This window comes from Lepisosteus platostomus, chromosome 7 (genome assembly GCF_059453375.1).
Source record: "Lepisosteus platostomus isolate fLepPlt1 chromosome 7, fLepPlt1.hap1, whole genome shotgun sequence".
Taxonomy (NCBI): domain Eukaryota; kingdom Metazoa; phylum Chordata; class Actinopteri; order Semionotiformes; family Lepisosteidae; genus Lepisosteus; species Lepisosteus platostomus.
In genome coordinates, this window is record NC_142617.1 from 767,422 (window position 1) to 784,808 (window position 17,387).

General features: G+C 45.9%; 1 protein-coding gene across 1 annotated transcript; it reads right to left on the reverse strand.

Annotated features, from left to right (window-relative positions):
• Positions 1–956: 956 nt before the first annotated feature.
• On the reverse strand, positions 957–13,975 carry bace2 (beta-secretase 2). The gene is made up of 9 exons (XM_088638371.1): positions 13,372–13,975; positions 9,241–9,329; positions 8,228–8,444; positions 7,392–7,523; positions 6,372–6,506; positions 5,707–5,808; positions 4,672–4,821; positions 3,418–3,586; positions 957–2,140 (listed from the first exon to the last, which is right to left on the reverse strand). Exons 1-9 carry the CDS (start codon positions 13,654–13,656, stop codon positions 1,890–1,892), a joined length of 1,530 nt encoding a protein of 509 aa, XP_088494497.1. The 5' UTR covers positions 13,657–13,975; the 3' UTR covers positions 957–1,889.
• Positions 13,976–17,387: the final 3,412 nt, after the last annotated feature.

Sequence of the window (17,387 nt, forward strand, 5' to 3'; positions counted from 1 at the left end):
CACCATGATGGTCGTATGCGTTACACTAATATCATCCAAGTCCAAAGAACGCCAGACATGTCACCTGGTGCCCAATGGATACCTGCGTCAGTCCGGTCAGCCCGTGACGTTGTTGATCTCAGAAAAAAACGTCTGATGAGCTTGAGCAGGAAAAGCCTCTGTCATCTGGGGCAGCTGACAGGGATTGTGCAGGGCCTTTCTGAAGCTGGCTTGACGGTCCTGCACCTTCCTTCCGTATGTGTGATTCAGCATCTCCACTTGAAAAGCCACACGTCCGGAGAACATGCTGCCACATGGATCTCAAAGTCCACTATGAAGGGTGTCACGGACAGCTGTTCACAGCGACCTCCATCTGAGGTGACAACGCCCGATGAGCGTTTGTCTGTGTTCACTCCATCCTCAGCTGCGTTTCAGGTTTCTTCTCCAGCAAGTGCGACGGTCCTGTTTTGTTCATATTTACCCAAACAGCGCCCTTTCAAGCTTTCTCTCATGCCGAGTTTCGACCCAGTCTGTTGGGAAGTTAGCGTTCTTGATTGCCCACAGAAGGCGAGGCTAAATTGCCCCAAGTGTGACCCAACACAGCAGCTTGTGTCAGGACGCACGTCCTGTGTCTGAGTGCTGACATTTCCTGCTTAGTATTGCAACGCATACGGCCTCCATTGCTTGTGAGAGCCGGCTTACCAGCGCGGTGACGTCACCGCCCTTCCCTGTGAATAGCAGAGATCTCCCTTTAGCTCCAGAGGCTGGGTCCCTGTTGAGTGACGCCGGAGGCCCGGGTTCTAGTCTATTCTCGGTTTTCCCTCTATCTTCAGAACATTACTAAAAATAAGATGGACAGGAACACACCTGAGAGGACACAGAATAAACTCTCAACTTAAAGAGTGTTAACTAAATTTTCAGCTCCACAATCTGCAGTCATTAATGTGGCTATGGACAATAGTGTCAGACCAACAACCTTTAAAATGAATGAACAGATTTTAATATCTCATCTTATTAGAAGTCAAAAACTTTGATTGACATTCTTTTATTAAACATAAGTTTAAAAAAACTGCAGCTTTTAAATTAAATTACATTTTCCTTCATTTAAACATTTAAGGAACGAAATTCAGGAAATCAGAAAATAATGGGGCTGGATTGAATATTATAAAGATGAAGATATATTTTAAATATTATAACAAGGTCAGTAGCTTTTTTCTTAAAACATTTCTATTAACTTTCCAGACTGTTGAATGAGCAGCGTGATCTTGAGTGTTCAGAGAAATGTTTTAATGAAACACAAATGGACCCAGACTAGAAAAGAGGCTTGTCTCTCAGTGCACAACTGCATGGCAGGTGTGTCACAACAAGTGTCAGAGCTTTGACTTAAACCAACGCTGGCTTCTTTAAACTGGAGTACCAAGAAATTTAAATGCAGTTTGCAAGGAAGCTTCTAATTAAATTTTGCTTTGGAAATACCTAATCCAAAAGTCTCTTTTTTGGTTTCCTTCAGATACTTAACATTACCTTGAGTTTACAGCAACTGCAACTGTCACTTACGTACAGATTTAGGTGAGGTGACCACAGAAGTACAGTGCTTTTTTGTAACAGGGTGTGAAGTAGAATATCAGTACATCACCAGATCACATGTTTCGCCTGCGAGAAGTGAAAATACCAACAGTGAAGGCCAGGTCGACCAGCCATCTGGACCTTTCTGGGTGTCTTTGATGATCGTGTTTGATCAAGAACACTATTACTTTGTAAAGTGAGGATATATGTGCCTGTGGTATGTGCAATCATCAGTTCAAAAGGAAGACAGCTGATCGTTGTTCTCCCCCCAGTCTCTTTCCTTGAAGAGCCTTGCTCCCAAGTACAACCAGTAGCGTTTGTTCGGCCTCTCTCTCTCCTCCACGTCACTTGAAGCGGTTCCGGACGAGCGACGACGCGTCTGTGATCTCTCCGGGGTCGTCCCCACGGCGACAGCGGCAGGGCAGGAGCAGCAGGATGATCAGCACCAGCAGGACGATGGCGCACACGCCCATCAGCGCATAGGAGATGATCCACAGCACCGGCTCCTGGAGTACTGGCACAGACACGCAGTCCGAGGAGACATCCAGCGCCGAGAAGGGGCCTGCGATCTCCGACACTGGGGACCCACTGCTTCCTGTCGAACAAGGACACGCATCGAACAACACGCAATTAACGTCCAGGCAGGTGCTTCTAACCAAGATTTAGGGAAGATTGGGGAGATTTAGCCCTTCCCTTCCCAGAATAAAATGGCCAGAATTTAAAGAGCAAGTCAGTACTGTGCAGCTCTACAGATCATCTGATTTTATAACAAAAGGACATCTTTTATGTAGTCAGAAGAAAGGATACAAGCTGGAGGAAAACATTCAATACAACAGGTTGCTTGTAACTAACTGATCTGCAGATCTCATCCAGCAACTTCTAGAAGGAAGTCTGTGCATCAGCCACAACAGCATGGGGGGGGGCAGCTTGTCCCAGGCTCCCACAACCCAAACCCAACATTTCTGAGAGCAGCTGAAGTTATATTTAATCACCCAAGCCAAACCTGTCCATCGCTTCGTATTTACACTGGAGAGAGGGGTATTACCCGGGCCGTCATGTATCTGGCATGAACCTCCTGCTCATCTGGGGTACTCAGGGCAAACCCCACCTGGACAGCCCCTCACCTGCGCAGGTACTCAGGGCAAGCCGCACCTGGACAGCCCCTCACCTGCGCAGGTACTCAGGGCAAACCCCACCTGGACAGCCCCTCACCTGCGCAGGTACTCAGGGCAAACCCCACCTGGACAGCCCCTCACCTGCGCAGGTACTCAGGGAAAACCCCACCTGGACAGCTGCTCACCTGCACAGGTATTCAGGGCAAACCCCACCTGGACAGCCCCTCACCTGTGCAGGTACTCAGGGCAAACCCCACCTGGACAGCCCCTCACCTGCGCAGGTACTCAGGGCAAACCCCACCTGGACAGCTGCTCACCTGCACAGGTACTCAGGGCAAACCCCACCTGGACAGCTGCTCACCTGCACAGGTACTCAGGGCAAGCCCCACCTGGACAGCCCCTCACCTGCGCAGGTACTCAGGGCAAACCCCACCTGGACAGCCCCTCACCTGCGCAGGTACTCAGGGCAAACCCCACCTGGACAGCCCCTCACCTGCGCAGGTACTCAGGGCAAGCCCCACCTGGACAGCCCCTCACCTGCGCAGGTACTCAGGGCAAACCCCACCTGGACAGCCCCTCACCTGCGCAGGTACTCAGGGCAAACCCCACCTGGACAGCCCCTCACCTGTGCAGGTACTCAGGGAAAACCCCACCTGGACAGCTGCTCACCTGCACAGGTACTCAGGGCAAACCCCACCTGGACAGCCCCTCACCTGCGCAGGTACTCAGGGCAAACCCCACCTGGACAGCTGCTCACCTGCACAGGTACTCAGGGCAAACCCCACCCTGGATAGCGCGCGGTCAAAGATGACATAGAAGCCCTCCATGACGGTCGCGCCGATCACCAGCCCGCTGGAGGAGGAGGAGATGCCGAAGCGGTAGCACTCCAGAGCGTTGCCCACTTCCGTGATGGGCTGGATATACAGCTGCGAGCAAAACACACTGGTTTGACACTGAGGGACTCCTCTGTAACCCGGGACACCCGCGCAAAGACACAGGTTTCAAAATTCACAGACTTCACAGCCATGGCTTTGCTTGAATAGTAACTAAATTGTGAAAGAGAAGATTAAACAAGCAGGCTTTGTTCTTTCAACACAAACCTTGCCATTGATACAAAACCTCTCCCTCTGCTGTCCTCTTTATGTGAAGTGTGGCTGCCATCTAGTGACTGCGATCTGCATCCGCAAACAAAAACCTTGATTTCGGAAAGGTGGAGAAGACTAGGGAAGCATGTTTACAGCAGCGGTCTAGGTAAAGACTAAAGAGGGTGAGCTCTCCTTTGTCATGTGGCCTACAGATCTATAGTCTGTTACCAGCAGTAAATAATGTTTTTGAATCTGAGCATGATTTACATCACTTTGGAAATACAGCACCTACTTAATGTACAGCACTCTCACTGTATCATATTGAGACTTAATAGACTTTGAACTGGCTCTTCCTGTGGAAAGCCAGGACAAAAAAATTCAGATTACTGATCACATTTCAGTTTAAGATTTTTTTTCTTGTTCTAAAAGAAGCATGCATAAAGAGAGAGAACTGTTCCATAGGGAATTGGAATAAATTAATCTAAGATGAAGGCATCACAATTTCCCAACTGCACAGTGCTGTCGAGACTCGTCTCTACTGGCGTTCACTCCAGGATAATACCCAAGTGTACAGGCAGGAGACGTCTACGCCAGGATATAAAACCAGCAGGAAAGGCCTCAGCAGTGCTGTGTGGGGATGCTGACAGCTCACAGACCCACTTCCGCTGTTGTCAGCAAGTCCCAGAGACCAAGGCTCCTCGAGCACAGACTGAACGAGTTTCCCTCAGACTGTTACCATCCCAGACAAGCCTGCTTCACCACGGACTTGTTGTTTTCTTAACCTTTCAAACTCTCAAACCTTGTGGTTTGGGCTCAAAGTATCTCCCTTGTAATTCAATGGACAGCCAACGAAACCAGACACCCCTTCCCCCTGAGTCTGTGGCACCAAGATCTTAGGAGGCTTTGTTCCTCCTCTGACTGCTTACCTGGGGCAGGATGGTGATGCTGAAGGACTGGCTGGCATTCATGGCCCTCAGATAGATGGAGATCTTGGGGAAAAACGGCCAAGGTGTTTCTCCTTTCATCCAGCACGCCAGCTTAGTGCCGGTCCAGAATCCGTCAGAGAAGTCCTGGATCTGTTGACAAGATTGGGAGGGTCCTGCAGTGAAGTACACTGCCCAGCACTGTGACACAGATCCCTGATCCCTTAGATATGCAGTCTACAACTCTTCATGCCAGCTCCCATTATGGACAGCAGACGGTGCTGTTTTCAATGAGAGAAACCACAATTCTCTAAAACAGGTCCAATTTTTATCTCTTATTATATCTTTTTTTATCACACCCTCTTTCATTCTTAATTATTCTCATGCATTCAAGCCTTGTGAATTCAAACATTCACACACTCAAGCTCCCAAGTATCACAATGGAAGTCAATTCAATAAATCAGAGTGCTTATAATTTTAGTTTTGCAAAGAAGCAAAACATAAAAACGTATTGCAGCAAAAACAGTACAGCATTTTTTAAATGGGATTTTAAAACTTGTACTTTTTTAGATTCTTACATAACATACAGTAAGCTTTTCTTAGGATTAAGTCTAAATTGCAAGACTTGTACCACAAATTATTTTTGTACTCATCTGGTTCCAGCAATGGATTACAGGTGAAAGCAAAAATAGTCCAACAGCTTTGAAGGCTTAAGATCTGAGAATAAATATTCACTTAAGTAGTTCCATTTAGCACTATTATAGTTTCAAACAGAGCATTTAGAAGCACCAACTGTACCTTTGTACCTACTGTACAAAGCATCTGGAAAAGTAAAACATTTCCATTAAACGCAGAACACAAGTCAAAACACGTAGGCAAGTTTTGTTATTTTTCCCTTTCATTTGCCGTTTTCCACAGAATGAGTCTTTAGCCTTTTCTCAAACTATAAACTTCTCTTTACAACATAAGGTTGTGAGAAACACAACTGAAATCGTGTCCCAGTCAGGGTTGGAGGAAAGCCGTTGTCCACAATCCTACCAGGGCCTCGCGGACGATGGCATCCACGACCGCGCGGAAGACGTCCTGGGGAAGCCGAAGCAGTGTGGTCCCGCTGTCCACGATGGCCTTGTCAGCATTGTACTGAGAAGAGGAAAAGAAACACGGAAATGTAGCAGGTTTTACTGAACTTCCCGAGCGAACAGGACTCCTGTGACTGCAGACGTATTCACACGGTTTCTTAGCCAGATATTTAGGACGGAGTGTTTGTGTTTTTGCCTGCTCTTTTGCTTGAGGTGTGTTGTGCTTGAAAACTGAAAAGCTCCGCTTCATTGTCCAAACTCATGACAAGACGTGACCAGATGCATCCTCAGGCTCAGAGGAATGCCCCACACTAACAGGCTAAAAGCACTGAATATTTTTACTCTTTCGCAGAGGAGGGTCAGGGGCACTTGATTCAAGCATTCAAAATTCTCCTCGGCTCTGTCGAAGTCATCCCAGCAGAATCAACAGTGAAAGACGAACCAGAGGGCACAAGTGCATTTGAAAATGGGACAACTAGGCGTGGTACACAAAAGTCATATTTTATCCATAATGGTAACAATGAAGAGGAAATTGCTGTAAAACAAAAGGAAAAGGACAACTATGGATGTATTGTCTTGGAAATTGTGCAGGTAACTCTTTCCTCCAATGAGTAAAATTTGTACCTGTTTACAGTCCAAGTTTAAATTCTGATTCCCAACTTCGAGCTTTAGGATTTCGACCTGGTAGTACCATTCCTCCTTGACAGGGGTGTACCAGACCGACCCTTGGTACAGGAGTGGTTCGATCCCACCCATGATCTGAAACAGAAGCATTGGGGTTTAGTTGCAACCTGTGAGGAAAAGTCATTTCCACACATTATAAAACTAAATGGAAAAAATGTTTATATCTTTATAGGATTTAAGAAGAGTGTGTCCAGAAGAATTAGCCATAACATTAGAATAAAACAATGGTACAGTACTACACCAAAATAAGTACAGCAATGCATGTGAAGTTTATCATCTGCAGATGAGGAATTACCCCCCTGTGGTTCATATTTCTTTAATTGGTTTAGCACTTCTGAATATCCCACTCGCATCTTGTGTTTCAAGTGTTGGTACGCATCTGTGACTCCTGGTATATCTGGGGAGCTCGACAGGGGAAACTTGCACTGAACTGCCATCTCCTCCTCTGCTCTTCGCTCAGTGACTCGCAGTCCTGCCTTGACCCTCTGAACTGCGTCCAACGCCCAGCTTAGAGACACGAGAGGCTCGGCCTTCAGGTCCGCTAATGAGATTCACAGAGGCCTGCTGCAGCAGCTCGCAGCCCAGGAGACCGGGGGAACGAGGGAAACCTGCCGGGGCAGGTTACTGTCGCTTATTTGATTAAAAAATATACTGTCGTCCGAGACATATTCTGCACTTGTGTCACAAAGGCAGAGAGCAGGTCATGAGCTTAGGCTCTGGATCCGTCGACACCGAGGAGTCAGCAGATCATACTGGCCACCTGGGAGCATTCGTTTCACACCCGCTACCCCTGAGCATGCCCCGAGAGCTATGGGTTGTGGGTATTTTCATTTTTAAATGACCTTGAAACTGCTTCTTTGAACAAACCACCTGCTGAGGAGGTCAGAGCGGAAGTGCTCCAAGGGTCTAAAGCTGCAGATCTGGGGGTGACCTATCAGAGCCGCCGGTCCGACTGCTCACCAGACTCCCTCTGGCAGCGTCCGCATCACTGCCCCCCGACACTCCCGCCCCACACATCTGGAGAGAGAAGATGTCCGGGATCCCAGTCTGCCTCACCACGGAGTTGAAGAAAGGCGTCACAGAACTGTCCGGCTGGAAGACAGACAGAGGCAGAGTTAAAGGACAAGACATGGAGCCCCTCCTCCTTTCTAGTACAATCTCTCTAGTACAGTCTCCAGAGTCAGACAGTAACGTACTGGACAACTCACTTTACGTCTGTCCCCACCATGATTAAGGACGTGTTGTATAAATATCAGATCAAACCTGTTGCATACAGGCAAACTCATCTAGGCAAAAGCCAACACCAAGATAAAGGTTACCTGGACTGTAAAGGGTGTACAGAATTAACAGTACAAGTAAAAAAAACTGACAATCCTTGCTTGAAAACTCTAATTTAGAGCATTCATACAGCTGAATTATCACATATGTCAAGTATGTGATACTCCCAAACATGGATCTGCCTGTACCTGAAGCCTAAACAGTCCAATCAAATACTGCAAAAAGCATTTCTCATTAGAAAACATCTAAGTGATAATTCGTACAATACTCTGTTTTTTTCAGAATGCTGAACAGAAAGCATAGTTTTGCCTCCATAAGGCTTTGAAATACAGTAAGGTGAGGAAACCCAACCCAAGTTTACTTTTTGATAACAGGTTTTTCCATATTCTGTCACACCTTCGCATAACAATGCACGTCAGCCATGTGTCCTTATCACTGGAAAATAAAACGCAAAAGCACTGACAGACACTGACGTGGTTTTCTGTTACAATAACCACGGAAATAGTGCATCCATTTACCCTAGCCAGCACTGGGTATGCCAGTCCCAGAATGCCTTGCCACTTCACCCCAGGCAAGAAGAAACCGTCTGAGCTCAGGATGGTGGCGATATTGATGGTGATCGCGCTAATGGTTCCCTTCGTGATGGAAATGAGGTCGGTGCCGAGTTCCCCCACCCAGCTGCCTTGCGTGTATCTCACCGACACTGTCCTCCCACTTGGCCAATAGGTACTGGAGCTGAAAATAAGACAGCAAGGACTAGAACGTCTTCCAGGACAAAAGGAACTGCACCTCAGACAACACATCAAGACGCAATGAGCAGCAGGTCGGTCCCAGCGAGCTGCTGCCCCTGGTCACCCGACCAGTGGAGAGAAGACAATTGGACAGGTGAGGATTAAGAGACCAGGGAGCGGATGCGTCTGAGGCTGGTGAGCATCTGCCATCTGGACACTGAGGGTCGAGCCTCACCACAGGGGGAAGGAGGCGACTGACCAGGAACTGGCGACCCTGCTCGTGACTTTCGGGTTTCGGGCAGAATTTGTCTTGAGGCTGATAAGCAGCTTAGCTGCCTGGCAGCCCTGACAGAAAGGCACCCTGGGAAGGCACCTAGTAAGTAGCTCGAAGAGGAGCTTAAGCTTTTGTTTCTGCGGTATGTGGTTGCCTGCTTTTTTGCTCTATTTTCTTGCACCGTAAATAAAAGAGCAGTGGTTTTGTACCTTATTCCTGCTGCGTTTGTGTGTGTTCGCCATCATCCACCTAGCTGAAAGATCGCTTACTCTGGCACTCCAGGCCCAGAGTGTGTCTCTTCCTTGTTTATATCTGCCTCTCTCGAGGGCTCGGAGCCGCTCACTGTGACCACCCTCTCCCAGTCCAGGCTCAGTTATCACAGACTGGTAATGTCTGTGGAAATCAGCTACAAAATTATTCGGCGAAGCTGAAACTAGTAATATGCACAACGTGTTATCTTCCTGGACGAATGACAGTATACAAATATAATTCAAATACAAAAAGGCGAAGACCTTGTGCTGCTTACAGAGAGGAATTGAAAAAGCGCGAGATGTAGGGGTCTCGAGCACCAGCCACGGCAAAGTTACTGCTTCCAGTGTCAACCAGGATGTTCAGCTGCAAAAGAGGAGGGGAGAACAACCGTTAGTGCAGTCGTGCAGGAAACACAAACGCATGGTTCCTGATCACCGTGAGGCTCATTGTACTGTACAGATCTAGACTGTCACTGCTGTTAAGACATACATTTATATTATCACCATTCAAGGTGGTTAAAAGTAAACGAACTAACACTGAATATTATATTGAATTTACTCATTGTCCAGAGAATATCTTCCAGACACTTTTGCAAATGAGACAATTCACCTGTACATAAATTGTTTTCAGGGGAAACGTTTTAACTATCTAGGAATCCGATGCAATTTCCACACTTCATAAAAAACAGACAGTACCGCTGTATTTACACCGCGCAGCTGAAGAGATGGCATCTCCAGCGCCAATTCAACAAGCAGGAACTAATGAGCTAACACACTATAGCAATCTCAGTTACAGACACCGAAGGAACATTAAAAGCATTTTTCATCATTAACAGGGCTATTGGCTTAGTGTTCCTCTGCTGCATTCAGCAAGGGAGTTTATTTTCCAGATAAGTGCTTTCTTAAATCTTGTTAGGCTATTTAACTTGCTTGCTGACCGCTTTAATTTGATGAAGAACAAACATCGGAGAAGGGGCTGCGCGCCACGCGAGCAGCACTGCCGCCACAGGGGAGAGGAAGCCGGCAGGACGGGGGTGTCCTGCTGGTTACCTTGCAGGCTCAACTGGGAAAGATGGAGCGCAGGCAGTGGGAGTGCTAGTGAGAGGCACATCTCGATGCTCATCAGAACACAGCGCCTCACAGCGCTCCTGTGCCACTTAAAAAAAATACAGCAAACCTTCGTGTGTGCCAAAGAGAGAGAAAAAAAAACACAGAAACGACATCAAGTTGCTACGCTGAAAAAGTGGCACTACCCAGGACACAGATCAGGCTCACAGAGAAGAGCTCGTTTTCCTGCACTGGCCTACAGCTGCAAGATGGAGGGGCTACTCCTGCACATGTGTGGGAGGCCTGGACAGGCTGACAGGGAGCTCCGTTCTCATTTCTTTCCAGCCTCCCACCACCACGGCGATCACGTCTGGCTCATCACCCCTCATTGAGCTGCGCCGCTAATTGGCAGCCACTCAGTCATAGTGGAGGCATCTGCTACCTGCTTGTACCAATTAGCAGATGTGAAACACTCCAGTGACACCTCGTCCTCTTCAACGGGTTAACAGATGTGGCAATTAGCGGCTCATTTGAATGCTGGCTCGTTTAGCAGAAGGATCCTTAATTACATCACGGGCAGGACTGCTTTCTGCCTTCTTCTGCAGCCTGAGCGTGTCAGAAGTGTTAGCAAGGAAACCTGGAGTGTTGACAAACAGTGCCTTGAAATGCCAATTCATCCTGCATGCGCCGTCCCAGCCAGCACGCGCAGAGGCGATGAGGGTACAGGCTAGCAGAGTGTCAGAGAAAAGACACGGTGCGCAGTGCTTGTGTAGAGGCAGCAGACGAGTGAAAAAATGCTAGCTGCGTACGCCAAAGACAAAGAAAATAAGGGATTCATCTTCTTCCCCCCCAAAGATAAAAGTAGGCCAGTGCAGAATATCTCACTTCTTCAGTGAAACTCATTGAAATCCAGATTACAAGAGCCCTAATCCAGACTTTTCTTCTGAAAACATGATTACTTCATATAGGAGTTTGTCCTGCTCCAAAACAGATCTTCTAATAAAGATAAAGACTCTGAAATTTGAAATTTAATTTTAAAACTTATTTCAAATGATGAAAAAGTACATGGCCTGAAGGATCCCAGTCTCTCTGATGACTACTGACCCGATCAAGCGCTTGTCAGTTCGAGCGAGAGGCTCTGTGTTACAGTGGTCAACATCCACACACGTGACACATCGGCTTACAGTTCCTCTAATGAACCTTGTAGAAAAGTAATGAGAACAGATCCTTTTTCATGACTTTACTACAACATTTGTTGTGTGTGTGTGTGTAGCATATACAATTTCACTGATTTTGAAATATGAAAGTCCTTGTAATATAACTAGGTATGACCAGGACTAGCAGGGCTCTGCTGAAATGGTTATACAGTATGCAGATGCAGTTTCACAGCTATGCTGAGTTAATATTACGGGCTGCAAACGTTTTTTTGGGGGTGGGGTTCCCCATAGCTCATTCTTAGCTTTCCAGGGGTAGGGGGCCAACAGCAGCCATGGGGTGATGCCCAGACAAGTTTCTTCTCTGGAGTGTCAATCTGAAACTCTGTGAGGGTGGGGGGCTGGACTGGGCCAGGCCTCGCACTGAGGCTCTGCTCAGACACTAAAGCTACATGGTTTCTGACCTGTTATTTCACTGTTTCTAGCAAACCAATGTCTTTCAGCACTGACACTTTCTGCATCACCAGATGCTGGGGAACAACGCACAGTGGGGAAGGCTAAGGGATTCCACGGAACCAGAGTGAGAGCTGAAGACACTGCTCTAGGCCAGACCCCCGTCAAGAAAAGAAAGCTCCTTTCAGGCCTGTGTGGGTAATCCTCATCAGCTGCCTCCACCGCAGCGGCCTGCAGGGAGTCATGTGGGCTCATGTGAGCTCATGTGAGGCTGAACTGAGAGCTTGCGCAGCCTGTACTGGAGAAGGGGGCACAGCAGCACCTCATGACCCGACTGTGGCCAGAAACAAGCCCATCGCAGCTCCAGGCCAGCGCAGAGCAATCCCTCCTGCCTCTGCCCTAGCACAAGACCTGGACCAACACTTGTACTCTACTGCACTTCTGTGAAGAAGGGTACCCAGGCTGCATTTACTGCTCTGCAAACTCCTGTGCTTGCTGGGAAGATATTAAAACTCATTCGCTGCAGATTATTTTTCTGTTTGCATTTTTTCACACCAAAGATCAAAGGGCGAAGTCTGTTTTCAGACCAAACACAAATGAAGCAAGTGTTGACATTTCTGTTACCAGGAAATCCCTCAACTTCACTGCTCCTGGACAAAGACAAGCTCTACTGATGTAAAAGAACTCAAGAAAGGTCCCAAAACAAGAGGCCAGTCAGCCTCTTTTTCTACCTAGTAGCTCACTGATCCAATAAACTACTGAGCTACATACTGGCTGTACTGACCACATGAGCTGGTCCAGCACTCAGGTGTGGCAGTTCACTGCAGTCTCCATGGCCTCTACGTATACATGACTGCTTTAATGAGCATTGAAAAAGAAGAAGACTTTACCAGCCCAGAGCTGCATACCAACCTGTGACCTCCAAGACGCACCCAGAACATGCTGAGCCCACGCCTAACCTTATCAGATCAGTGCACACCCCAGTTTCTTTTCTCTCCAGTGGCTGGCTATCTTCTTCCTATTCATACACATTACTGAGCACCATGTCTCTCATAACACTTTACAAATAGGATCTTACTTTGAAACAGGACACCTCTGATGAAACATCTGTTTCATCCTTTGTCCTCCCCACTAATAAACTCTCTTTTCCATGTCCATGGTCACTGCTGAGCTCCGACACAACAAGGGGAACTCTGGCCTGAGTCACCATGACAGGGCAATGACCCAAAATGAAACAACAGCAGGCAGAGATTATTTATCAGATGGGTGAAAAAAAGTAACTTGAATTGCTTCAGTAATCAGCTTTGTACAGCTTTGTTTCGCTACGTTTCCGAGTTAAAAGCACTTAACTTATAATTGCCTTAGGGGGGGAAACTGTATACATGCCAGATATCCAGTTGCGATTATCTTTAATCATTAATTTAACTGTAAAATGACTTACTCGTTTCGACCGCTGATGTAAAGCAGCTTGAATGTTTGAAAGCAAAAAATAGATTATACTGTACCAACGAGGCAAAAGATGCCCACGGAAATGCTGACTTCCACCAGAGTCGTAACAGTGAAAGGCAAATAAAAAAAAACTATCAAAATGTAATTTGTCAGTTTAGACAGGTCATTCTAAACTGTTAGGAGAATGATACGAGCTGAAAATGAGAATGCACAGGAGGGGTTCACACACCACAAAGTACTGTACTGCATTTTCACTGGTAACAACGGTGCAAAATAAGAAGTTGAAAAGACTCAATAACTCACCGTCTGCGGCGGCGTTCCGATTAGCATCTCTATGTAATAGCCTCTGCCCGAGTCCCCGTTTAAATTCCCCAACATATCTAAAAAGTTCACTTGTCCAGTAGGGTCGGAAGCCAACGACAGTCCTCCAGAAGTGGCATTCTTCTTCTGCAAAGGGGTCAAATCTAAATCCACAGACGAATTAAATTTCCCGGCGAACAGTTTCAGAGGAAAAGTTAAGTGCGAGCAACACGTCCTCGAAAACAACACTAACCACAGAACGCGCAGCGTAAGTCTCATTTCTCCCATGTCCGTCACAGCACAAACGTTTAAAAGACAATCTAAATGTTAAAAGAAAGAGCCAAACAGAACGTCAAAGTAACCTCCCCCCGTTTTCATCTTAAAGAATGATGAGAAGGGGCCGACAAAGCTGAGCCTGCTGTCTTCCAACAAACGCGAAAGATCAAACGCCACAGTCCCCAGGAAGGGAAAAGGAAACGCAACGTTCCGATAATAACTTTTTTAGGAGACTTTAATGCACCACTAATTAAACTGGAGAAAAAAAAACTTTTACTTTCTTAGCAAGAACTTCCTCAATCCCATGTGACGGATGTGACGAATCCATACAAAGGGGCGTATGGCGATGGCCGGTTTCGGGCAGTGACGCTCCCGACAGTGGCTCCGGGCTGTCCCGGTTTCCCAGTTTGCGAGTCTGTTTTCTGTGTGGAGGGGGTAAAAGCATTTGGACTTTCAAACCTGGTTTATTTTTTAAGTCGTTTTGAAGTTCCTGTGTGGAGTCCAATTAGGGGCTCTCTACCACCAGTCCCAACAGAAAACCGAAAGCACTGGATTGTTCTATAACCGCAGGTTTCCCTGGAAGGATGTGCTGTTTTAATAACTGTTTTCGGCCGCGTTTTCTTGCTTTTGCTGATGTTTTTTTACAGTGCTTCGTAAGGAGAGGCCTCTTACATAAGAACACATTTGTATTGTAAATTTAGCTTCGTGCTCAAGCGTTTTTACATTAATTTGTTTATTTAACTCTTATATACAGCACAGAAAAGGGGGTGGTATATGGAGGCTCTTGTCTGACCTGTTTCACCATTCTAGTTGGCCTAAGCTAAATACTGTTCCAGCCTTTCATTCCTCTAGTTCATGTGCTTGTCTTGGGCAGCTCAGTGTTCCTGGAGATTTTCCTGCCTCTCTCTACCTTGCTCCATAAAACAAACACTTGTTTTTGTGGATTATTTGGCCTCCTTTTGAGAGACTTCTCAGCTTTGCATCCCTTGTAAAATAAAACGATCATTAAAAATAAGCACAAGGTACTTTTTGAAGGATTACTTAGGATGTCCTTCACTGCCCTGCATGTATTAGATCTTAAATATTATTTATAGTGCCTTGCAAGAGATGCAGCATTTTGGCTGTGGAGCCTTCTTCAAAACCTTTACTTGTTCCTTTGCAGCCTACACATGCTGACAATGCTACCTACCTAAATTGATTTAGGTGCACAAAATTACAGAAATGAGGCACACAATTAGTTGAGGCTATGTGCAATAATAGTGGTTCTCTTGAATGCCATTGGGTATCCTGCAGCATCATGGGAGGAGCCCAGTAAAATCACTGGTCAACATGCAGTAATTTCAAGTGGGAGCTGCATCAGGTCACGTAGGCTGCAAAGGAACCAGTAAATGCTGAAAAGAGAAGAAAAACAACGTTTCGGCTGTGGAGCCTTCTGAAGAACTAATTTCTCCCTTCTTCGCCTGGTTAGTGTATGGGCTTTCAGTTTTACCTGCATGCACGGGCTTGGGCACAGGGGCCCACACAGCCTTCAAAGGTCTTCCGTGCCTCTGCTTTTGACACCCAGATGAACCAGACTCTCACATTATCCACTGAACACCCCCCAGAATCTCACATTATCCACTGAACACCCCCCAGAATCTGCACCCCAATCCACGGGAACCACTGTCTGTGCTGCTGAAGCACCAGACTGCTAGCAGAAGGTCAGTGCTGAGATTTGTCAGAGGATCCAGATTTCACATTAGATACAGCGGGGCTATATTCAGTTTGTGTAGATATACTGCGTATGTGTAGATTGACGAAGTACTTTTTTAGCACATGATTCTTCTGTTCTGTGTTATCTGCATCTACCTCCTACTTCTGGATTCATCAATAGGCCATTTGGCAATAAAATGGACTTTTGAAGATGAAAGCCACAACCACAACACATGCTGTCTTTTTGGTAAACAAAGTTTGAGAGGGTCTCTTAGGGTCTTTTAAGAAACGCCTGACTCTCCTGTAAACAAAACGAAGAGACAAACTGTTTCATGCGGTTTGCTGGCAACTGGGGGACCTACTGACCTTGAATTAGTAATGATAATGAACAAGCTTTTCTTTAGAAGCTGTATCATAGTGTCTCACCTGTCAGGGCTCCTGTGAGGGAGATCCTCTGTTTTTTAGCATAAATAAGGACAGACCAACAGGCTCTCTTTTTTTATCCAAAAGCTTTTAAAGGTGTTTTTTATTTTTGTATCCAACAAGACTCTGATCCCATTCTGACACATTATCTGGTTTCCACCCAGCCTGGGTGGTGAAACTGAGACAATGTTATAATGATCTATAAGGGATTCATGGATTTCTAATACAAGTCACATTATAAGAGAAATACTATTTATTCAAAGGCCTCAGTTAGCTATTAGTCTGTAATTTTGATGTTATGGTTTATTTTTAAAACCGAGTGTGAAAGGGATGTCATGGTTTATGGAAAGCTACTGTAGTTAAAGAGAGAACAAGATACAGCAGAATTCTGGAGCATGAAAGCACATCACAAGCTGACCAAAGTGGTTATGTAGGTCAGTTAATGGAGTGACAGGATACCAAGCAAATAATGGAAGCTGCTGACTTTGTGGAGTCTGATTGCTAGACTGTGGGGCATACACATGTACTGTATATTGCATACTTTATATAAGTCTGTATTTACATATTTTTAAAAAGTGCACACCCCAAGATTTGCTATTTATTCTGCTTTGAATGTGCTTAATTTTTTTAAAAGTATTTCTTGGATGTGTGTGAAGTCATCCTGAGAGTAAAGACTAAAATGCTGTAGGAAGTCAGCAGCAGTGTGTTTTGCTTCTTAGGTTTAGATGCTTTGTAGCTGTCATTTTATTTTAAAATAATAGATTTTTATTCTGTTTTTCAAAAACATATAAGACATTATTTCCTGCTCAGCTATTTTATATATTTATACGAATGGTTGCTTTAGACTGTATTTACAGTTTATTATTCCAATAAAAATGATTTTAGAAAATGACATAAAATAGACATGACCATGGTGTTTTTGTTATTTTGTTTGGTGCTCTCATGATAGCTGTAGCTTGCTGGAAGCACAGACTATATTTGGTCTTGTTTTTTATAAAGAGAACAGACAAGTGCCCAGGCAACTAATCCCTTAGGCCCTTTACACTGTATATCAGTCATGTCTTGTGTCCTAGAGACAACCACGCCAGCTCACATTAACCCTCTCCTTCCCAGCGAGAGCACCGAATTGTAACCCAGGAGATTTCTGTCACAGTGCGTATGTGTAGCACTTTTTACAGAATTGTTGCACTTCTTTATTCGGGTCAAATTTCCAGACCATTTTGAAGTGATGTGTTGGTTTAATGCCATATTAGTATTGTTTGAATGTGTTCTCTCCCTGCCCTATATAAAGCAGGGAAGGGAATAACAATCGCATAGCTTTCGGTAAATGCCCTGTTTGTGTTTGGACTGGGCCACAGGGATGAAGAGCTCTGTTCTTGCCTGTGCCAGGTGTAGAAGCCTCCAGCAGACAGCTAGACATACTGTACACCTGCATTCTTTTTGATTTTATAAGTTGTATTTATTAAAAATGTGGCAGCACAATGGTGCAGTGGTTAGTTTTGCTGCCTCTCAGAGCAGGGGCTCTGGGTTCAAATCCTAGGATGCTATCTGAGTGGAGTTTGTACAGTATGTTCCAGCTTCCTCCCAAGCTTTTACTGGATAAGTGGATTAGGAAATGGATGGATGGA

Coding starts and splice junctions, on each gene's coding strand:
- bace2 (XM_088638371.1), bottom strand. CDS start 13,656: ATGGGAGAAATGAGACTTACGCTGCGCGTTCTGTGGTTAGTGTTGTTT. Junction 8,445..9,240: donor CGCTTTTTCAATTCCTCTCT/GTAAGCAGCACA, acceptor TCTTATTTTCAG/CTCCAGTACCTATTGGCCAA. Junction 6,507..7,391: donor ACGCTGCCAGAGGGAGTCTG/GTGAGCAGTCGG, acceptor CTTCTGTTTCAG/ATCATGGGTGGGATCGAACC.